Source organism: Biomphalaria glabrata, chromosome 1 (genome assembly GCF_947242115.1).
Source record: "Biomphalaria glabrata chromosome 1, xgBioGlab47.1, whole genome shotgun sequence".
Lineage (NCBI taxonomy): Eukaryota > Metazoa > Mollusca > Gastropoda > Planorbidae > Biomphalaria > Biomphalaria glabrata.
This window is the reverse complement of record NC_074711.1, coordinates 47971123-47992477: the sequence shown is the minus strand read 5'-3', so window position 1 is coordinate 47992477 and position 21355 is coordinate 47971123. Positions and strand designations below refer to the sequence as shown.

Here is a 21355-nt window from a genome sequence, read left to right as displayed (position 1 = left end):
GTTTCGTGCAATACAACTCTCAAAGAGTTGTTTCGATTGTTGCAGGTTTGTTAGTATCATGGCAGACATCAAAGGTTGCCAGAAAAAATGTATTGATCGTGTAGTAGTTATCACGTTGATGAATTCAAAATATGTTATTTTTGTTATGACTTGTTACTCAAAAATTCAACATTGAGAGTGCCAAATAGAGTCGTTGTACATACAGCCGTCGGAGGTGTCCATTTACTTCACGTGTTTATTAAGTTAGTTTGACTTGAAGATCTTTATGAGATAAACTTGTGACATATGCGGATTCGGAGGTACCGTAATTATAATAATACTTTTCTAGAATTTAATTCTTTTAAACTTAAAATGGACATAATAAATGTAGGCCTACAGTTCATATATAAAGTAAATACAGGATACAGTAATAATGATCACTAAAATAAGTAACTGTTTACTTTCAAATTAGCGACTTCTAGATTTAACTTTCTAGTTCTCTTTCTAGTTCTCTCTCTAGTCACAAGCTACTACTCCTCTGTTTATATCTTTCCTTAAAATAATCTTGAACCATGACACCTCAATACCCTTGACCTTTTTACATTTATTTGTCTTCGTCTGTTGTTTTTAATTTAACCTATGTTAATTATATTTCCCTGCTGTAGCCTTGGACTACGTTTTAATCAGCGTCTCTCTGGCATTTTCTTTTTCCAAGTGTGATAACGTGGGACCTAATTTGAGCTAGGTAAACTGTCCTCATTCTGTGAACAATGAGGTGTCACCAAGGACGTGACAATCAAAATCTATAAATCCAAAAGGAATTGAAACGTCAGTTTTTTTTATCAAACGTCCCCCGAGCTTTGCCGACAAGGACATATATTAGTTAAAATGTAAAGCTGAGTTTAGAAAGTTTCAACATGTGCTGAAGAAATATGTGAACTCATTGGAACTCACTGTATGATTCATCGACGAATATTAGTACTTTTCACAAGAATACAAAAACAAAGCTTATCTATGGAAAAGAACTGCTAATTACTGCCATTTATATGAAAATGGCAGGGTCTAGCTTCCTTTCTGCTATATAAAACTTGACTAATGAATTAGTACTAATTAATTAACTAATATGTTTTTTTTGTATTGATTGGTGTATTGTCATCGACTATGAAAAAATTATGGAAAATTTCAACTTGAATGTGAAGTGGGAGAAAAAACGTATCCAAACGTAATAAAGGGATTAAAACAATATGTACATCCATATCTCTCTTACGTAGCATTTATTCCCCTTATTTTGAAATCAAACAAAATAATTAATCACTAACAATTAATTAACTAATGGGCTTTGTTGTTGCACATAAAAATCATATCTGTCTCAGACGCGAATAGCACAAATTTTCAGTAAAAGAAATTACAAAAGTAACGAAAAGTATATAATGTAAAACTACAGACCTATATATAGGCCTACTACAATAAATATTTACGATATATTTAGGTAGGTGCTGTTTTACTATTACACACAAAGTATCAGATTTTAGAAAACCCAGGTTCTTTTTTTTTTTTGTAACTCTATTCGCTAACACCGTATAGATCTAAATTACATCTCTTTATTAGTATAATTAAATCTTAATATTAAAATATGTATGAAAGCGTTGGTAATATAGTAGATCTAGAGCTACATATTATAAATGAGATTAGATTTATGTTAATAAATCAAGTGGAATTAGATCTATTGTTCTACAATTTTAGAATCTATATATTTTTAGCATCTCGTACAGCACAGCAGACAAACTTACAAAAGCCGTCAAGTCGCAATAGGTTCTGTGTATACCGTTCACGCCATTCACGGTTCTGCGTGTACCGTAGGGCCGCCGCTACCTATTGTGCAATGTGTGCATTGCACGCAGGCGGCCGAAGTTAAGGGGTGGCCAAATCATTATTCATTATTATTTTTTTTTATTTTTAGTTTTTAAAAATACTTCAATGTTTGAATATTTTATATTAGTTCTAATTATTCTATTATTCTTTAATAACTTTAAAAAACAAAACAAACAACAACAACAAAAAATATATTCGTGCATAAAAATTTATTTTGGAAATTTATCAAAGAAAAAAAAAATAGGGCTGCGCGGTAGGGCGGAATTTTCCATTTCTGGCCTTGAATTTTCGCGGGTTTGTAATATTTGTTTTGAATGACACTTACAGAAGAAGATCAGTCAACACATTTTTCTTACTACGTAGATATATAACTACTATTGTTTAGTCGAATTGCCCGCCCTGTAAGTAGATCTACTATTTAAAAAGTCAATGTTTAAAACATTTTTACTTTTTTTTTTAAATGGCTGTTACTTAAGCAAGTTAAGTCTCTGTGTATTGTTAACAGTTATATTGAGTTTTTGTTCACAAGAGAAGTTTGTTCAAGTTATTTAAAGTTTATTTATTCAGCTTTATTCAGCTTTATTAGCTGTTTGGAACTACAAGCCAACTTCCGACCAACAAAAAAAGTAAAAGGGGGGGGGGCGGCAAATTGTTAATCCGTGTCTGAATATTATTTAAGTTACATAATTACCAATGTTTTAAAAATTAAATATCTTAAGTAAGAGACGTCGTTTCATTTTGTAATAAGACCTTGTCAAGTGTAGACCATTTCCTCGAGAGGTGTTTGCAACGATATGGGTCAAATCTTTTTGAAGAAAACATTGCAAAACGTTTCCGCTAGTGTGATTCATCCGGATTTTCTTGTATCAGAATTGTCGAATCTATTCCGACCATAGCACTTTAGTACAGTTTCGATTTTTGTGTGGAAAAAAAGTGGTCCGCGTCAGAGATGTACTTAAGATGGTCTTAAAAAAGATCACGCCCATTACAGACGTCTGTGCGCTATACGTACCTATAATGTTCCTCGCATATCACTATTGACCAGGGCTGCCTCTTTACTTTATTATTAGATTTAATATAGCCCTCAACTTTTTTTTTTACTAGGATGAATAGTGCGTTGTGAACGAAAACACATCAATATTGGCGTTTTCGATATACTCTCTTCTTACTACAAGAAAAAATTAGTTGTAGACGCCATGAAAAGGAATTTCTGAAGATGAAAACGCTGGAATGCGCCGGGGCCCCGTCTCGACATCAGACCCTTTGCCGACTTTAGCGGAAACCATCCGCATCTTCACTTCTATCTCCAGGAAGAACTTTTTACAATGCTAAAAATTTTTAATATGCAACACTATTTCTGAAAAAAAAAATCAACAACAAACTCGTTTTGTGAAATTTCATTATGTAAATTTCGATTCTAAACATAGTGTTAAATTAATACTAGTGAAAAAAAAACAACAACAACAAATTGGCTTATGATCATGAATAATTTTCTTTTCTTTTTCATTACTTCCTTAAAAAAAATTCACGGACCTCACTGTGGGAGCCTACATCGCTGCTCTAGATCTCCAGCTTCTAAGAAAGGCTCGAACGAAAATGTAAGGGTCGCACCCGGTATGTCAGATGATTGTAGAGACAATGCACGTCTCTCCAAAATACAATCGTGATAATTATTATAAAAATTACGGAACGTTGAAAGATTCACTATCAATGATTTTATATTTCGAGGAATTTATTCTGCATTTTATGGTCCTTGTAAACTAATGTTAAAATACATGAAAATTTTCTGGCTTTCGCCCAATTACTTAAACAACTGGAGAAGGACTTTTTGACATCGTAGAAAAAAAAATCAAAGTTAAAATTGGAAATAAAACATCTTAGAGGGCATGAGGGTGCGAATATGAAATGAATGGTCTACAAAAATGAATTTAAATCACATGGCGCTTTTGGTACAGTGTACAGCTCAGTCTAAAGAATTTTTTTTCTAGAAAAAAAAGGGGGCGGACGGCATTTTAAAATTTTGCAGGCAGGCGGCCACAGCCCTCACGGCGGCCCTGTCTAGATGACTAATCTTGTATTGAGTTCATTCTGCGCGTGCGTGAAGGCTTCGCTCTGCGCATGCGTGACCTTTTTTTAAATTACATTACGCGATTCATGAATGAAACTATTAGAATATATCTCAACACGGCTTCGCAGCTTTAGCGAACGAATGTATGAAAAATGCTTTAGAAAAACAAATTTGAATGTTAATTGATTAAAATATGAAATGAATGGACTACAATTAGTATGTTCATGTGTTAAAGAATAAAACTATCTTTGCGAAGAGAAATTCTTTCATCTTTGAGTTTAATTAGAGTTTTATACCTAGGAATAGAAAGATGTGTAACATTACGGTATTGTTTAATTAACTCTAATGAAAGAATGTACGTCAGGACTTCTAAATTAGCAGATATAAGGAACGAATTTATGTAAAAATGCTTTTGAAAGACAAATTTGAAGCTTAGTTTGATTAAATAATGAAATCAATAGACTATATTTTTTAATTTTCAAGTGTCAAAGTAAAAAACTATCTGTGCAAAGTGTAGTTCTTCTTCTTCTTCTTCTAGCCAGTTTTTTTTTGCTGCTGAGCTGTGAGCTCTTTTGTAGACACTGTGCCAAAGAAAAATAGTGTGCAGTTTTCTTCAGTTGTTCAGCACTGCCGTACAGGGTGTTGGTTATGTTGGGCTGGAGTGGTAGTAGGGTCTGCCTAAGGTGGATTAGGAAGGGGCATTCAAAAAGGATATGGTTTACGTCTTCATAAGGGTGGGTGCATAGTCTACAAAGGGAGAGTTGTGTGGGATTTATTTTATTGAGATGGTAATTTAACTGAGGTGTGTGTCCTGTCCTTAGATGGAAGATTGTAGATTGTTCTTTGCGGGGAAGGAAGTTAATACTGTCCAGTTTGTTAGGCATGTTCATTTCTTTGTACATGGCTCTGCCTGTGTTAAGTGTAGTTCTTAAAATTAGATCTAGATCTAAATCCTTTCGATCTTTTCTCCTGTCAACATGGTAAACATGGCTTAGATTTATAAGATACTATACTTTCATTGAGTCGGTCAACTTTTTTTTTGAGGGTCTTAAGTTTGTTTTAGGGCTACAATACATACACTATGGTCCCAGTTAGTACACAAGGAACATTTATGCCAAGTTTAATCTAGAATGGTCAAACGGTTTTGATTTCTATTCGGCGCATACATACATATTTACATGCATACATGCGCCTTACTTTCTACTTTATAGTATAGATATAAATATATATGTATAATATTTATGTATATATATGTTTATACATAGGGTTAGGGTTTACTGGGCATTATGGTTGGGGTTTGGGAAAAAATCCCCCCCCCCCCATTCTAAAGTTCTGGATCCGCTAGTGCCTGGAACTATTGACAAAAAAATTATCACGAGAGGTATAAATTTGCTAATGGTATTTTTTTTAAATGAGTGCTTTGCTATTGTATAATTTACAAACCCAAGTATAAAGGAAAAAAAACCCGCAATAGGATTTTTTTAAATCTGAAAAATAATGTTACAATTATTTTTTACTTCGAAGCAATATTTACAATTAATTTCATTATATTTCTGCTTTCAGTCTCAGTCCAAGAGTGATGGTAAGTTATGATATTTAAGTCGACCTATTAGGATAGAACACTTACGATCTTCATAGTATGAACATACCTTTGGCATTCCTTGTGATTTATATTTTAAACTAAGATTTCTAGTGTGATTCCAGTAATGAAATATAGACAGAGGAAACTTGCTAGATCAAAATTAAAACTAAGGCAATAAAACTTTTTTTGTGAATCTAAGTGCAGAAAATAAATTACGTTTTTTCCGATGGAAAAACAATAAAAATACGAAAGATGCGGCTAAGGATGTGTAACGATACGGATAACTTGGAGTTCACCCAGCGCTCGAGAGAAAAACTTATTTTTAGATTTTCAATTATTATGTTGTCAACCCAACTGAACCCAAAACTCCATCGATTCTCAAGATGCACACTGAAATAACGCATAAATCAGCATCCTGTTGTTTACCTTTTAATTATTTATCGTTCGGACGAATGGGCAACACAATTGTGTTTAACCATGGCTGTAGAATAACTATTCACACCCCACCCTCCACGTAGGATACACTCGCCCCTAAGAATAGAGTTTGTACATGCTGGACAAAGATGTACTTGTTTAGTTCATATTCATACGTTAGGGGTGTTATGGAGTGTTGTTGTTTTTTTGTGTTTCTATGGTGACGGTGGGAAGAACTTAGATTAGTTTTGAATGATGCAAGATACGTGACATTTTCATCATTGATCTTATATTTTGTTAAAAATATTATTACTTAAGTCTAGTACAGTCATGTTCAACCTAATTCGACTTGCGGGCCAAAATAGTTTTCCGGCACTCGTGTCGCGGACCACGTGACCGAAAATGTACAAAAACAAAAAAAAGAAAAGAATTAGACCTAAACAATTTTATTAGAAACTTCTAGATGTAGTACTTGCATTCATCAATAGAATAACTGAAAGATATTTTTTTACGGGTCTAAAAATGGTTTTATTTCTCTACTTAATATGTGAGCAACATTTTAGCTAGCTAACCAGCAACTCATTTTTTCGTCTATTATTGGTCAATATCCTTTTATCTCTAGGCGTATTTAAACAATCATCTTTTCGCGGCACAAACCTAAAATGCCATCATATTTGTTCGATAAATGTTGTTTATTATGTTGTTTTTTTAAACAGCCACACCTTCTTTATCAAACAAACATGTTGGCTTATTATCATGTTTCACAAATAAGTAAAGATCCGTTCACTTCTCCATCTAGATTCTAAATTCGGAGTCCTCTTGTGGTTTCTTCTGCTCTGCCATTTCATAAACGTACAAAAGTTAAAGGTCATAGTGTCAATCAATCTATCAATCGGAAAAAAATTAAGGACCCTTAAACATTTCTTCGAAGGGGGATTTTCTACATATCTACGTTGTATAAGTACTAAAGTCCTGTCTACTGACAGTCGAGATCTAGTACTATTCCTACAAATTTAAAATGACTAGATCTCTGAGTGAGCTTCATCTAGACCTACGTGACCGGGATGATCGAATAGTCTGTAAACAATTTGTCGTGGAATCATGAACGACAAAAGGAGTTTTTGTTTGGTTCTCAGGCGGAAAGGGGCGATAGGGGGAAATAATTATACGCGAAAATACCTTGGCGTGGACATTCTTAGAAGGTGAAACATTTTATGACAAGTTTATATATATGTTTGGTTTGTATTAATCGCGTATTAGATTAAATTAAAATCGATTGAAGTAGGAACTTTTAATATTTTTTCTTTCCATGTTCAGAAGAAGAAACAGTTGATGAAAAAGAAACTGAAAAAACAAATCACGGCGTCCATAGAGATTTTAAAAAGCAAATGTCACTTGCAGAGAGTAAAGAAGTTCAGGTAAATCTTCACTTTCAAATTGTTTGTGCATGTATCTTATTTTATGATAACTTACAAATGATATCTTTAAAAATAAGACTTATGCTAAATGCATATCCACTGAATTTAGAGATCAGAAAGATGGAACTTTAAAATTGTGTTCTGTTATACTAACATTGTTTTCTAGGGATCTTGAAAGGAACTCCCTCCCTCCCGCTCTTTCTCCCATCCTCTCTCTCTCTTTCCTTTTCTCCAACTTTCCTTCTCTCATCCCCCTCTCTTCTTCTCTATCCCTCACTCTCTTTTCTTATTCTCTTTCTCATCTCTGCCTCCTCCCCCCACTTCCACTCAACTTCACTGCTCTTGTTCTCCCCCCCCCCCAACTTTGTACACAGTTATTTGTTAATGTTGTTTATTTTCACTATACTTTTACATAAAGCGTTTAGGAACTATTGAAAAGCAGCGGTAGCCCTCTTGGACGTCTAAAGGCCTACTGTACTAGGAGGAATACTTTAGGGCGCTCCTTGGTTATCTACCCGCTAGGTCTTAGGAACAGGTTACTCAACCCAAGTCAATTTTCCTTGCATTAGCACTGTGTACGCTTTGTATAGATTGTTTGCTTTACATGTTTAGGATGTTTCCAAACCATCCGCAGGACGACAGGGGGTGCTGGCAGGCAGGGTTCGAACCCTGGAATACCGAGATGACTGTCCAGAGCCCATATTACAGTAATGGAGTACTCATCTCAGGATTGACGGAAAATAAAATTTTATAAAAAGGGGCGGGCTCAGTCGGGAAATCTGTTCCCCTCCAATGATTTGCAGGGGATGAACCGAGCATCATCAGTATGCATTCATTATGCTTTCCTTTGTTCCTTGTTGTTGTTTCTTTTTATCTAGATCTAGACTAATAGAATTTGTTATTTGTCCTAAAAGTTGAGACTAGGTCTCTTGAAAATCTAGGTAACCAGAAACTCCCCTCCACCGGCCTGTCAGAAAGAGATCCAAGCAAATACAAATGGTTTCGTATCCCAAGATAATCCGGACTAGAGGCGTGGCCAAAGGAAGGCTGGGCACCCCGGGAAAACCCGTCATTTTCCTTCTCTGTTTCACAGCGGCGTTGTGGGTGTCCGTTATTAATTCTTGGGTCAGTCCAGTGCAATGAACATAATTCTTGTTTTGCTTTCTTATCTAGAGTCCATCTTATCTTATATATTACAGACGTTGCTTAATTATAATAGATATAAATAATTTATGAGATTGTTGTAATATACATAAAACATCTATAATTCTTGCTGAGCTACAAAATAAAAAGTTGGGATACAAACACAAAGATCAAGGCACATTTCTTATTCCATACGCTAGGACTAATTTGTAGAAGTGCTAGCCTACTTCTTCCCTAGTGCCATTAGAGCATGGTACGGGAGCACTGGTGGATTCAGAACTCTGGAGTTGGGGGGGGGGGCGATTTTTTTCCAAACTCTAACCCTAACGACCAGTAAACCCTAACCCGCATTCTCCTGACATCTACAGCTCATTACTCATCAGTGAGGTTCGGGGCTTTGCCCCGACGCCAAAAGCGTTTTTTTGCATTCTTCACTGCAGAAACGCATCCTCCTGACATCTACAGTTTGTTATTCACCCTACTCTAAATTTGTTTGCATTTTTAGGATTGAAGAATAAATTATGAGCTATAGTCCAAAATTGATTTAACTAGAAAAATAGCAGATTGAGTAAAGGCTAGAAAGGAAAAGAATATTTGGGTTCAGAATTCATCTCAATCGTTACTCTTCTACTGAAAAATGTTGTATGAATTCTAAATTTTCCAAAGCAATGTCTTTCTTTACAAAATTATGATAAATTCATGTGAAATCACATAAACTCTGACGCCATATTTGACTATTCTGTTTTAAAACATCATGTTTTCGTCTGGAAAGGGGAGGGGTAGAGTAAGAACGATTAATCCTCGCTCCTTTATATAATTTCTGCTAATGATTGCATTTGGCATTAAAGAATAGGGGTGGGGCAACTCGATATAAGAATTTAATTTATAGCATATGTAAATTATATTAGTGACAGGTTTTTCTTTTAATTGTGTAATTTCTTAACTATAATTTCAAAAAGAAAAAGCATTGGTTTGTCCGATGGGCGGAAGGCAATAGAATGTATCGCTCCTCCCACCTGGTAGAACCCTATTTCATTTTATATTTACTAATGATAAAATTTGAGATTAGAGTGTGTCTGCGACATAACATACAAATGGGTTCACATATCAATACGTAGCTTATATTATATAGATATTCAACTAATTTTGTTCACAAACTGTGATTTCTCCATAAAAATAGGACCCCCCCCCACTCAGAGGGTTAAGTTGGGAAGGGCAGTAGAGGTATTCGCCCCCCCACCCCCATCGGCCAACACCAATAACACGTTTTAATCATAAAGATATTTAATTGATTCTGTTAGCAAGCTGTGATTTCTACAAATGAATTGGACCGTCCGGCGCCCCTCTCCCCACTCAAAAGTTTATGGGTGGAGAGCGGGATTGATGCCATCGCCCCCTCCCGACCCCACCAAATCGGGCAACATACTAGAGGGGTGGGGCGAAATAATGTAAAAAATAGGTTGAAATATAAATAATTAGTAATATTATTAACATAAGTAATAAATTAATATACAAATTGTTTGAATTCTATACTAAAATTCGTCCTGGGGAGGGTGGCCGAGTGGGGGGGGGGTATCGACCCTAGCGCCCCCCCCCTTAGATCCGCCAATGTATGGGAGATACACTTGCTTTGCTTTGTTGAATTGTTTTTCGTCATCCTTTTTATTGACAGTTCTAATGGAGTGGTCTGCATTATAGCACCCTCACTGCAAATTATAGTATCTCTTATCTCGACTTGAAAAAAAATCGAAAGAAAGCAAATAAAAATCAATTTGCAAAAATTGCCTAATCTAGAGTCGATGTAGATCTAGATCTATATTACACACGTGTTATCGAAAATTTATGCGTTTTCGTTTATTTCCACTGTATCTAGATTAGAGATGGGAATCGAACCCATCTTTTAAAGTTCGAGTTCGGTTCGATGACGATTATAGTTTGGGTTCGGTTCGGTCACATCTAAAGTTTTGGGGTTCGGGTTCGTTTTGGTGTTATGAAATTAGGTAATAGCAAAAACTATGTACATGCAATAATGTTCAATTCAATTTATTAGATAAAACAATGATACCAAATCTTACTCAGACAACGGCCGTTTTAATTTCGACACTCGTGTCGCTGGCCACATAACAGAAATAATACAAAAAATATGAAATAACAAATAAAGAACTTTTATTAAAACACGTGGATATAGTACTTAGACTAATTCATGGGATGTGGTAAGTTTATCCGAAACCAACTTCTGAAAATCCCGATGCATAGTTGCGGCACCATGTCGAAGTATTAAATCTAGAAGTTCGCAACATTTCGCCAATTTCTACTTGCTAAATGATGAGTTGTTATTTCGTTTAGAAGGCGCGTATGTCAGCTTATACTTCCCTCTTTGAACAGGTCTTTGCCAGTGATGGTCCTATGCACGCACCTCGTAGCAGCTATCTCTTCTGTGATTAAAATTGAAATTGTTTTTCGTACCGCGAAATACTAAGAGTTGAGCGATATTTGGGAGGCAATACATAACATTTGGAACTCTTCTGTTCTATCTCTTCATTTTAAATTTCTATATTTTTATTTGTCATGGGAAAAAGCTTGGCGGCTTCAAATGCGTTCTTCTTTTCGTGACACATTTCTTCCATCACTGATAGTAACCCCCTTTTTTACGCATGGCTTTATTTCATTACTTTAAATGTCAGCAACTCTGTAACCTGCCCTTATCGCCGACTGATTTTCTTGACCTTCTTGATAAATCTTCTCGTCAATCCTTTAATCTCTAGACGTAACTTTAAGATGTTATCTTCGCAGCTCATACTACGAATGCCGTCATATCTGTTTCTGTTTTTGATTTCATAATGCTGTTTCACTTTACAGTCTATAGAAACAGCCACAAACAGCTCTATACAATTCAACATGTTTGCTTATTTTCATTCTTCACAAAAGGAAAAGATCTGTCCACCTTTCCTGGTAGTTTCTACATTCAGAGTCTACTTTTCGTTTCTTTGAATCTCCCATTTCATTAAATAAATATTCAATGGTACTGCACCCTTCGTGCTGATATCAAAGGAAGACAACCCAAATTGACGCAGGAAAGATGCACACACAAGATGTCAAAGACAAGGCCAGCTCAAGAAGGCAGAAGAATGTTTCGAGCATTAAAAATAACTGTCAAATCATGTCGCTGAAAACTTTTTTTTTTTTTTTTACTAGAATTTGGCAAAATTTTGATTCAGTTCGGTTAAGGTGAGGACAGTTCATTCAGTTCGGTTCGTACCGATCAGTTTTAAAGTTCGAGTTCGGTTCTTGAACACAAAAAATAAAAAGAACTAAGCATTTAAGATTGGAATAGTAAGCAAACAAGAATTGATTTAGAATAATTGCTAAATCTATATCTAGATTCGACTCGATCGTGACAATGGACCTCATTCACCAATTGTAAACAAACAACATTTAGCCACGTGATTCTATATATCTTCTATACAAATTATGTAATCCATAGTGGTTGTCACGTGATACGTATTTTTCATTGTTTTATCAATATTATGACGTGTCTAAATGTGTTTATTGACGATTGGTGAATGAGGTCCATTGCTTAATTGTTCTAAGTACACGTCTACACGATAAGTATTAACTTGTTAAATTTTCTTTTTTTTCGGACACAAGTAGTAGAATTAGTGATGAGATGATGGTCAGGGCTTTTAAAATTGTATAATTGATTATGTTTTTATATTAAATATTAATATACAGATAACTGTTTTTTAAAGTTTTTTAGCCTTGTGTGTTTTTTTTTCTACCAATGCTGCTTTATACTAGGATGTTCAGGTAAAACTATTAATAGATTCGTGTGTTGTTGTTATTTTTAGATACAATAAATAATTGTTTTAAGTTCTAACTTGTATCGAGAATGTGTGTGGGAGAAATAACGTGTACAATTATCTAGGGGAACAAAACCCCATATTCTTAGCCATATTTCTGAATACTGTAGCATTAATTTCTCTTGTTGGTATTAAACAAAATAATTAATTGCCAGTAATTAATTGACTGATTGGTTAATTTTTAAAATTGTTTTCACAAATTAATAATGGTGCAAATTTCAAATTGACCCGAAAATGGCTGTGGGAGAAATTTGTTTAAACTCTTTACCAGACAGACAGTTTGAGTTGATATAAGCTTTGTAAAATAGTATTTGTGATATGAAATACACTTTTTAAAAATGAACATCTATTAGCTTAGTTATTTCTATGGGCTTGAAGTGTTTTTGTTAGTTTCCTTTAGTCGTAGAAAGATAATAATAATAATAATATAATAATAATAATCTTTATTATCCGTAAGGAAATTTGTCTTACAATTTGTGCATTACACCAAACAAAAAACATTATAACTATAAGAAACCAAAGTGTACATTCACACCAGACTCACTCATAATTTACATGTGACAAAGTTTATACCAGATTGTTCTTATTTAATGATTTGATTGCCAGGGGAACAAAAGAGTGTTTGTGTCTGTTTGTCTTTGCTATCGGTGTCTTGTATCTCTTTTGTGATGGTAAAATCACAAAATCCTGACACAAAGGTGATTCTTTATTTCGAGGATCTTGTTAGCTTTTTTATAGATGTTTGTCTCAAACAACTGCCCAAATGGGGTTTGTTTTTTGCCAATGACTTTGCCAGCAGCATTTAGGATTCTATAAAGTTTATTTTTATTTTTAATGCTCAGATTGCCATACCAGGCAGTGATATTGAAACTTAAAATATTGCAGATGTGAGCGTGATAAAACATAGCCAAGGCCTTTTCGCTAACATTAAACGAGGACACTTTTCTTAGTAATCGTAATCTTTGCTGCACTTCTTTTTATGTCGATACTTGAGACATTCCTTTCCACATATAACGCAGGTAAAATGGCATACGCTTTGGTAGTAGAGGAACAATCCATTTTTTTTTTTGCACGCCAGAGCCGAGGACAATGCTTGTGTGTGTGTGTGCTGTCCATTGCGTTCTTTGTCACCATCTCTCTCCACAAAGTGCGGTCTAGGTCTATGTCTTCCCAGTAGTCTACAACAATGTCCACTGCTTTGAGGTGCCGTTTATAGGAGGTAGGGGTGATCACTTGTTTTTTTCAAATATACACTTACCAAAACAATGTCTTCGTATAACTTTTTGTGTACTCTATTTAATTAGGTGGAGAAATTACCTAATGCTCCATTCACAAGACTGATGGAAATGAATGCACCTGAATGGCACTTCATTATGTTGGGTTGTTTAAGTAGTATATTCAATGGTGGTGTGCAGCCAGCCTTTGCTGTTATTTTTAGTAAAATACTTGGTGTAAGTATTAGTATCAGACTATTTTGTGTTTTATGCTTTGCAAAAATAATATTTCTTCTTTTCTCACTTCTCCTGGGTAGATGAAAGTCAAATGTGTATGTTATTAGGTTAATTTATATTGTAAATAATTTAATCAGCTTGCTCAAACTTATTTATAGATAGCAATATTTTACTGGGTAATGCCTTTCATTACCATTACTTTTATATAATTAATTAATAGGTTTTTGCAAAAGATGATGATGAACAAGAAAAACAAATTCAGATGTACAGCTTAATTTTGGTTGGACTTGGCATAGTTAGCCTTATCACTATGTTCTTACAGGTAATTATGTAATATACTAAATAATTGTTTATGATCTTTTAGTTTTTTTTTGGTGTGTGTCAATGATGATGATAATAATAATCTTTAAGTCCGAAGATTAATGAGGAATGTATTATTTCCCGTGGCTACGCAGCCCCAGCTGTGACCTACAAATTTTGCCACATCTAGCACAGGCATAACCATTTTCCGCCTTTTTATTTTCGACATCTTCGTCTGTCCTCGGCATTCGATCTTTTGACGACAGGAAATCTTAACCTTACTAATGGAGCTCAAATATCATCATCTCCTAAAAGAATCGACACATATGTATAGTAATAAATAACTTTATTAAACTTATTTACACAAGTAGTACTATGTAGATCATCAAAGATACTTAAAAGAAAATACAACGTCCAACATAGACTATCTATATATATAATTCTCTTCATGGCTCTAGAGTTTGGACACGCAAGAAGAAGTAAAGGAAAGTAAAGGAAAGTAATGTATTTTGTATTCACCCGTCACTAAATAGCAGGGCCGGACTTAACCATTGTGGGGCCCTATGCGAAACGGAATTCGCATGGAGCCCAGTTTGGGTAGGGATACGAATAAAAAGTGAAATTTAAGAGTTTGTGTTAGAAAATAAATTCGTCTTTGCATTTTATTCATTCTTTACTACATATAGAACTATTTTACGAGCCTTGCGTGTAGCGAAGTCATACAGTATATCATAAAAAATTTATTTCCTACATAGATCACGCTCAATAGCAAGAATTACCAAATGTTTCAATCTATCTACGAGAATTGTTGACCTCAAGTAATTTTTCATTAGTTTGAGGTTTGAGATTCCTTCGCTAGATTCCAGAATTACTGGTATTGCTAAATGCCGTTTTTATTCATCGCGCGTAGGATTGGCGTTTTCCATATTAAATGACACCCTTAAATGACAATATTTGTCTATATATTTCTGGAGATTTGTATGAGTTTTCTAAAGATTTTAATTATTTCCGGATATTTCCAGGACTTTTTCGTATATTTTGCAGTTTCAGGAGATTTCCAGGAGCTCCTGGTAAATCGTCAGGAGGCCGCGGGAAATTTGTTATAAGTTATAAAATGATTTTATGTAATAATTTATACACCTAGAATTAGCGCGGGTCCTATGAAGGTGCCTGGCCCACTGCTGTCGCATAGGTTGTAGTGGCCTAAGGCCGACCCTGCAAAATAGCGGCGTATGCTACGCCCCTGGTCGACTAGTACAATATATTATCCTATTTCCTATTAACTGTCGACTAACTCAAACTGGTCTCCAGTTACCAACTCTCTCTCTCTCTCTCTCTCTCTCTCTCTCCCCCGTGGCAAAAGTGGTACTCTGGTTGGACTTATAACGCGTAACTGTTGTCTCCCGTGTTGTTTTAGCCGCTTTGCAGCAGCACGAGAGTTTCCTCTCCGGGGCGCATTCCTGGGCCTTGGATAAAAGGGTCATTGGTGGCCCATGCGTCATGATCCCTCTCTCGACCTTGGTGATGTGATCCAAAGGAACGCATTGCGTTACATCGGATCCAACTCAGTTGCAGAAGCTGCCGGAGATAATTTCATAGCTGATACTCCCAACGCCTAATGGGCTTCACTCCTGATTTCTCCTCGAGGTTGTTTCCTTAAGCCTCAGTACCGCAAGGAAGCAGGGGTCAGAGTCAGAGTACCCCTCTCCTAGATGAACTGCCTTACTTGGCTGACGAGCTCCATTTGCCCGAGGCTCCCGGTTTTATGGTGCCAGGTATCCGCCTTCACCCCTTCACCTGTTAGTAGCAGTTTCGCCGGGCTTAATATCTAAGCCACACGAGCAGGCCAGGTGCTGGACTTAGTTGTCAGAGGCTATCTGAGACGCATGCCATTAGGAGTATTTTATAGACAATGGGAGCCCGTTGCCACCCCTGGCCATGACAACCTTTGAAACCAGCAGCACAGCACTGTATCTCATGGAGGCACCCTAGGTCTGAGCACTGGCACCAGCTGGATATGATACTGACACAGGGAAAAAGAAAGCCACGCCTGAATACCACTAGCACAAAAAAAAACCTGATCTTTGCACCGAATTTGAGAACAAATTAAAGGAAGCTTTTAAAAACTTCTCTGTGACTGAGGTAGAAAAAAAGATGGACGTTTATGCGTGATACAATCTACCAAACACCATCACTGGTCTTTGGAAACAAAACCAAGAAAAGCGAAGACTGGTTTGAAGCTAGTCCACCAGAAATGGAAACTGCCTCTACGAACAAGCTAGCAGCCATGTTTATCTACAAGTAGGATCCCACCCCAAGCAACTTAAAAAGGCTCAGAGCTGCACGTAACAATGCCCAAAGAGTAGCAAGATAGTGTGCTAACAAATACTGGCAGGAGCTATGCGAAGATATTAAATCTTTTGCCGACTGTGGTAACATACGAGGACTATACGAGGGCATGAGAAAAGCCTTTGGACCTCACACCAGCAAGTGTGCTCCGCTCAAGTCAAAAGATGGCTCTATCATCAGTGATCGTGCGCTGCAAATGGAGCTATGGGTAGAACACTATGCAGAACTCTACCAGATTGAAAACGCCATCTCACCAAATGCTGTTTCCAACTTCCCATTACTTCCAGTTTTGACGGAATTAGACGAAACGCCCTCAGTAAAGGAGCTGAGCATAGCCATTGACATGCTTGCACATGGGAAAGCACCTGGAGGAGATGGCATTCTTGCTGAAGTCATTCAGGCTGGAAAACATGTCCTAATCAAACCACTCCATGAACTGCTAAGCTTGTGCTGGGAACAAGGAATGGTCCACCAGGAATTGAAAGACTCCAATATAGTTACAATTTATAAAAATAAAGGCGACCGCTCTGATTGTAACAATCACAGAGGCGTCTTACTGCTTAGGGCAGGTACATCTACAACAGATATGATTTTCTCTCTGCGGCAGCTACAGGAGAAGAGCAGAGAACAAAAGAAGCTTTTCTTCATAGCATTTATTGATTTGACCTAGACCTTTGACCTTGTTAGCAGAAGCGGTCTGTTTGCTGTACTAGAGAGAATCGGCTGCCTAAATAAGTTAAGAAAACTAGTGTCAGCTTTTCACGAAAATATGCAGGGCACTGTTCAGTTTGAAAGTTCTTCCTCCAGGTCATTCTCCATCAAGAGCGTTGTAAAACAAGGATGTGTACTGGCTCCAACACTATTTGACATCTTCTTCTTAGTCGTACTAACCAGTGCTTTTAAATCCATGGAACACGGAATATATATCCATAGCAGATCCGATGGAAGGCTCTTTAACCTGGTACGTCTTAAAGCCAAAACGAAAAGACGTCGTATCTTGATAAGGGAGCTGCTGTTTGCCGATGACGCGGCACTCGTATCTCACTCACAAGGAAGTCTACAGAAGCTAGTGAACGCCTTAGCAGCTGCTTGTCAAGAGTTTAGCCTTACTATAAGTCTCTCCAAGACCGAAATCCTGGCACAAGACGTCGCAGAAATACCTGTAATACATATTGGGAACCACACCCTTTCAGTGGTGCAGGAATTTACCTAGTGTTGTGAGCATTCTCCTTTATGGCTGTGAAAGACGGTCAACATACATGTACCAAGAGCACAGATTGAATAGTTTCCACTTGCGCTGCCTGAGACGTATAACGGGCATCTCTTGGAGGAACCATGTCTCCAACCAGGAAGTTTTGAGATTGGCCAATATGAACAGCATGTATGATCTCCTGACACAAAGAAGATTACGCTGGCTCGGACATGTCACGCGCATATTATATGCTGAGCTTGTGGAAGGAGTCAGACCCAAGGGCCGCCCAAGACTAACATAGAGATGTCTGCAAGCGAGACATGAGAGCCACAGGCATCAGGGAATCTATGTGGGAAAACATAGCCAAAAGACCGGAGTGCATATAGACAGACTGTGCGTGCTGGTACAACCCTCGCTGAGAACAAAAGAATTGAAGCGGCCTTAACCAAGAGGGAAAAAAAGAAAGCTGCCCTGTCCGCTAGCCCTGAATCAGAGGCATACACATGTATGAATTGTGGTAAAGTCTGCCGCTCTAGAATGGGCTTGATTAGCCCCACCAGATTCTGCCCCGTCTCAAGATTAAACCAAAACCAGTGACTCATCTGGGCGCATCCATTGCCTTTCGAGACAAAAGGTGCCATATATATAGTTGCTTTCTGTATAATACTTATGTTTCAGATCCATATAGAAGGGGTGAGAGAATCACTGCTTAGTAGACACTGATTTTTGTTGATAGGCGAAGCGATTCATTCCTTCAAACTCTCGCCTGAAGGCGTCCAAAAGTACTTACTGGGTCCAAAAGCACTAATGGCCCTGGTCAGTTGGTTAATAACTTCCCTTGAAAGCGTTGCGTCGTTTGAGACTATGCTTCCTAGATACGTGAAGTTGTCTTCCGCGTCCACTTACTATGATCTTTAGAGCTGAGTAGGATTTGTTGGGTGACTTCTGAAATATGAGGTTTACAGATGAACCGAATCAGGTGTAGAGTATTCAAATTCATGTAAATGAAACATCCTTGTATAAGAGATAGAATTCTTGATGTTTATTTTTATTATGCAACTTCTTTTCATTATTGGCTTGACCCTTTTTTTCTCACAAATATCTATAGATATTTTAGCTTAATGCACTGATACAAATTTAATAGTACCTGAATTTTGTGAAATGGACAAGATTACTAACAAGATTACAAACAGAGTTTATGTTCTTCAAAAGTTACTTCTAAAAGAAGTCGTTTGAAAGTGTCGACCCTGAGAAGGTACTGGGCTTTGTCCGGGAGGTGGGGTTGTCTACGAAGATTTGATTTGTGAAATAACTTTTGTAGTATGAAGGGAGAGTAACCTTTTAGGGATTACGGGCACGGTATGGCCTAAAGTGTGCCGATGTGCTAAAAAATGCAAAACTCAAACTCTAAAAGAAGTCCCTCCCTTTTGTTAAGTGTCCAGAGAGAAATAGCCCAAAGCTTCCGCATTATAAATAAAAGAATATGATTTTTTACCGGCGTACCTCGTCTGTTCTTTGACTCGTCTTTCAGTGCGAGTGCAGGCGTTGTATAGATACTCCTGTCCAAATCTTGTTCAACTTCATTATCATTCGGGCGACCAGAATATGATTATCTGAAGCAGCATCTGCTCCTCGTTTGACGGAACTTCTTTACGATGCAGACGTGATCATTTTGGTTCTCTGTTGACAGGTGTGGTGAAACCCAAGTTGTCTTGTGTATTCTTTTGTGTGGGAAGTGGGTTCCTCCACGTTAAGTCTCAAAATACAGTTACGTCTTCTCACCGCTAATCTCCAAAAGTAACAACTAGAATCACTGAGTAATTATAAGAAAAATAACACATTCAAAAGTGTGTACTGTTCATATTCATACATGAAGATATAAACAAAGGGATATAACTCTTGGAAATGTTAATTTCTAGCTTCCATTTTTGCGTATGAGCTGAGCGTATGGAGATCTTCTTGCAACACTTTTTGTTTAGTGGTAGCGCTCCATCCAGATTTCCAGAGGTCAAAATCGTCAGTATAGCAACTTTTTGGCATTTTAGCATAGCCAGAAGCATCCGGATACAAATACAATTGACAAGGAAATCGTTGCTAAGATTGATCTATAGAAGAATTACAATGGAAGGTGATATTGCAAAAACTATTTCTATAAAAGCAGAATATTTGACATTTTGTGACTATATTAACAAGTCTTTATTGAATAAATAATTTCCATGAGATGATGGAAATGTTAGATAGATAAAACCCATAGCCGAAAGTACATCTGTAATATTGTTATTACTCTACATTTGGCGCGATATTGTGTACCATAGGACAGGATGGAGAAACAGAGGAATTCAAAGATACTAAAAAAATGTCGTCATTACTCTAATTCACAATTGTTATCCGACTATTATTCTATTATTAAACTACTGTTTTGATCTATCCCTTTCGTTGAGATTCTTTGGGCTCGCTGTAGGCAGAGTTACAGCAATTGGTGTCAGAAGTGGGATTGGGATTCTCACCGAAAGTGGGAAGAAGGCCTATGTACACGACCGTGACGACTTTTTTTTCGAATAACCCAACGTAAGTTTTGGTAGGCCAACGTAAGAAAGCTACTGGATGGCGTCCACGAAAACACTTGGTCAGCTTTCATTGCAAGAACTTAGACGAGAACCAAGATGTAGAGAGCTGAAGGTGAGCGGCAACAAAGAGACGCTCATGGAGCGTCTGAGGCAAAGCATCATAGATGATGAACAGGATCCGGACACCTATTTATTTGAAATAGAACCCGAAACGAGGCGGTCGGAGTTTTAGCGAGGAACATACACTATTGTCGGACGTTAAGTAATTCAGGTCTTTCCTTCGTCTGAAACGATTTATTTCAGATATTTAAAACTTTTGATCTAGATCTAAAAATTAAATTATGTTACATAAGTTAGGGTTGAAAAAAATAGCCTTTACTTCTTTTAACTACTTTATGTTACGATGGACACTCAAATATAAATACACTTGACATAAGAACAATCTCAGGTAAACATAAACAAGTTTAATCAGCCATCTTGATTACTAGAGTAGTTTCCCCTGTGCATGGGCACAACTCTTCATACAATATCACATTCCATCAACATCCCCTCTCCTCCCAAAAAAAAATATTTAAAAAATAGGAAAGTTGAAAAAAAAATATAATGAAGAAAATAATTATACAATCAAATTGACAAAACTATTTACAACCGTAAATATGTTTCAAATTAAATAACTACAATCAGATCAACAAAACTATTTCCAACAGTTCACATATACAATTCTTAAACATAGTCTCCATATCTTGACGGTCTCTGGAGAGCTGCCCTAGGTCGCAGAGAGTACCGGTGAGTGTTTTCGGCGTTGGGCGGATTGTTAATACACTCATTCTCTGCGTCTGGGAAAATGTCAGTACAATTACTTTCTCTATCTGGAGAAAAGTCTATGTTGTTAGTGGTGTCAGGTCTTAGGTGCCTTCTGTTTCTTTGGTACTTAAAACCATTTTCACCTTCTATAAAGTAGGCACGTTCGTTCACTTTCCGACATACTCTGCCTTGTCTCCAGGTAGTATCGTTTGGCGATTGATAGAAGACCTTCTGTCCGACGTTTATAAGCTTTATGTCACGAGCTGTTTGGTTGTAGTGTTTTCTGACACTTTGCTGTCGCTTCTCCCGTTTGGCCGCGGCTTCTTGTTGTGACATTCTTGCAGGATGCTCTCTTC

The 21355-nt window shown here is 36.8% G+C and overlaps 1 protein-coding gene across 3 annotated transcripts in view; it reads left to right on the top strand.

Moving 5' to 3' along the window:
• LOC106064166 (ATP-dependent translocase ABCB1-like) overlaps positions 1 to 21355 on the top strand; it is a 215818-nt gene that overhangs the window by 106162 nt on the left and 88301 nt on the right. For all 3 annotated transcript variants that reach the window (XM_056040703.1, XM_056040688.1, XM_056040697.1), the window contains 4 exons: positions 5483 to 5501; positions 7233 to 7333; positions 13641 to 13787; positions 14008 to 14109. In XM_056040703.1, coding sequence (XP_055896678.1) covers positions 5483 to 5501; positions 7233 to 7333; positions 13641 to 13787; positions 14008 to 14109 — 369 coding nt within the window. The remainder of the gene's footprint in view (positions 1 to 5482; positions 5502 to 7232; positions 7334 to 13640; positions 13788 to 14007; positions 14110 to 21355) is intronic.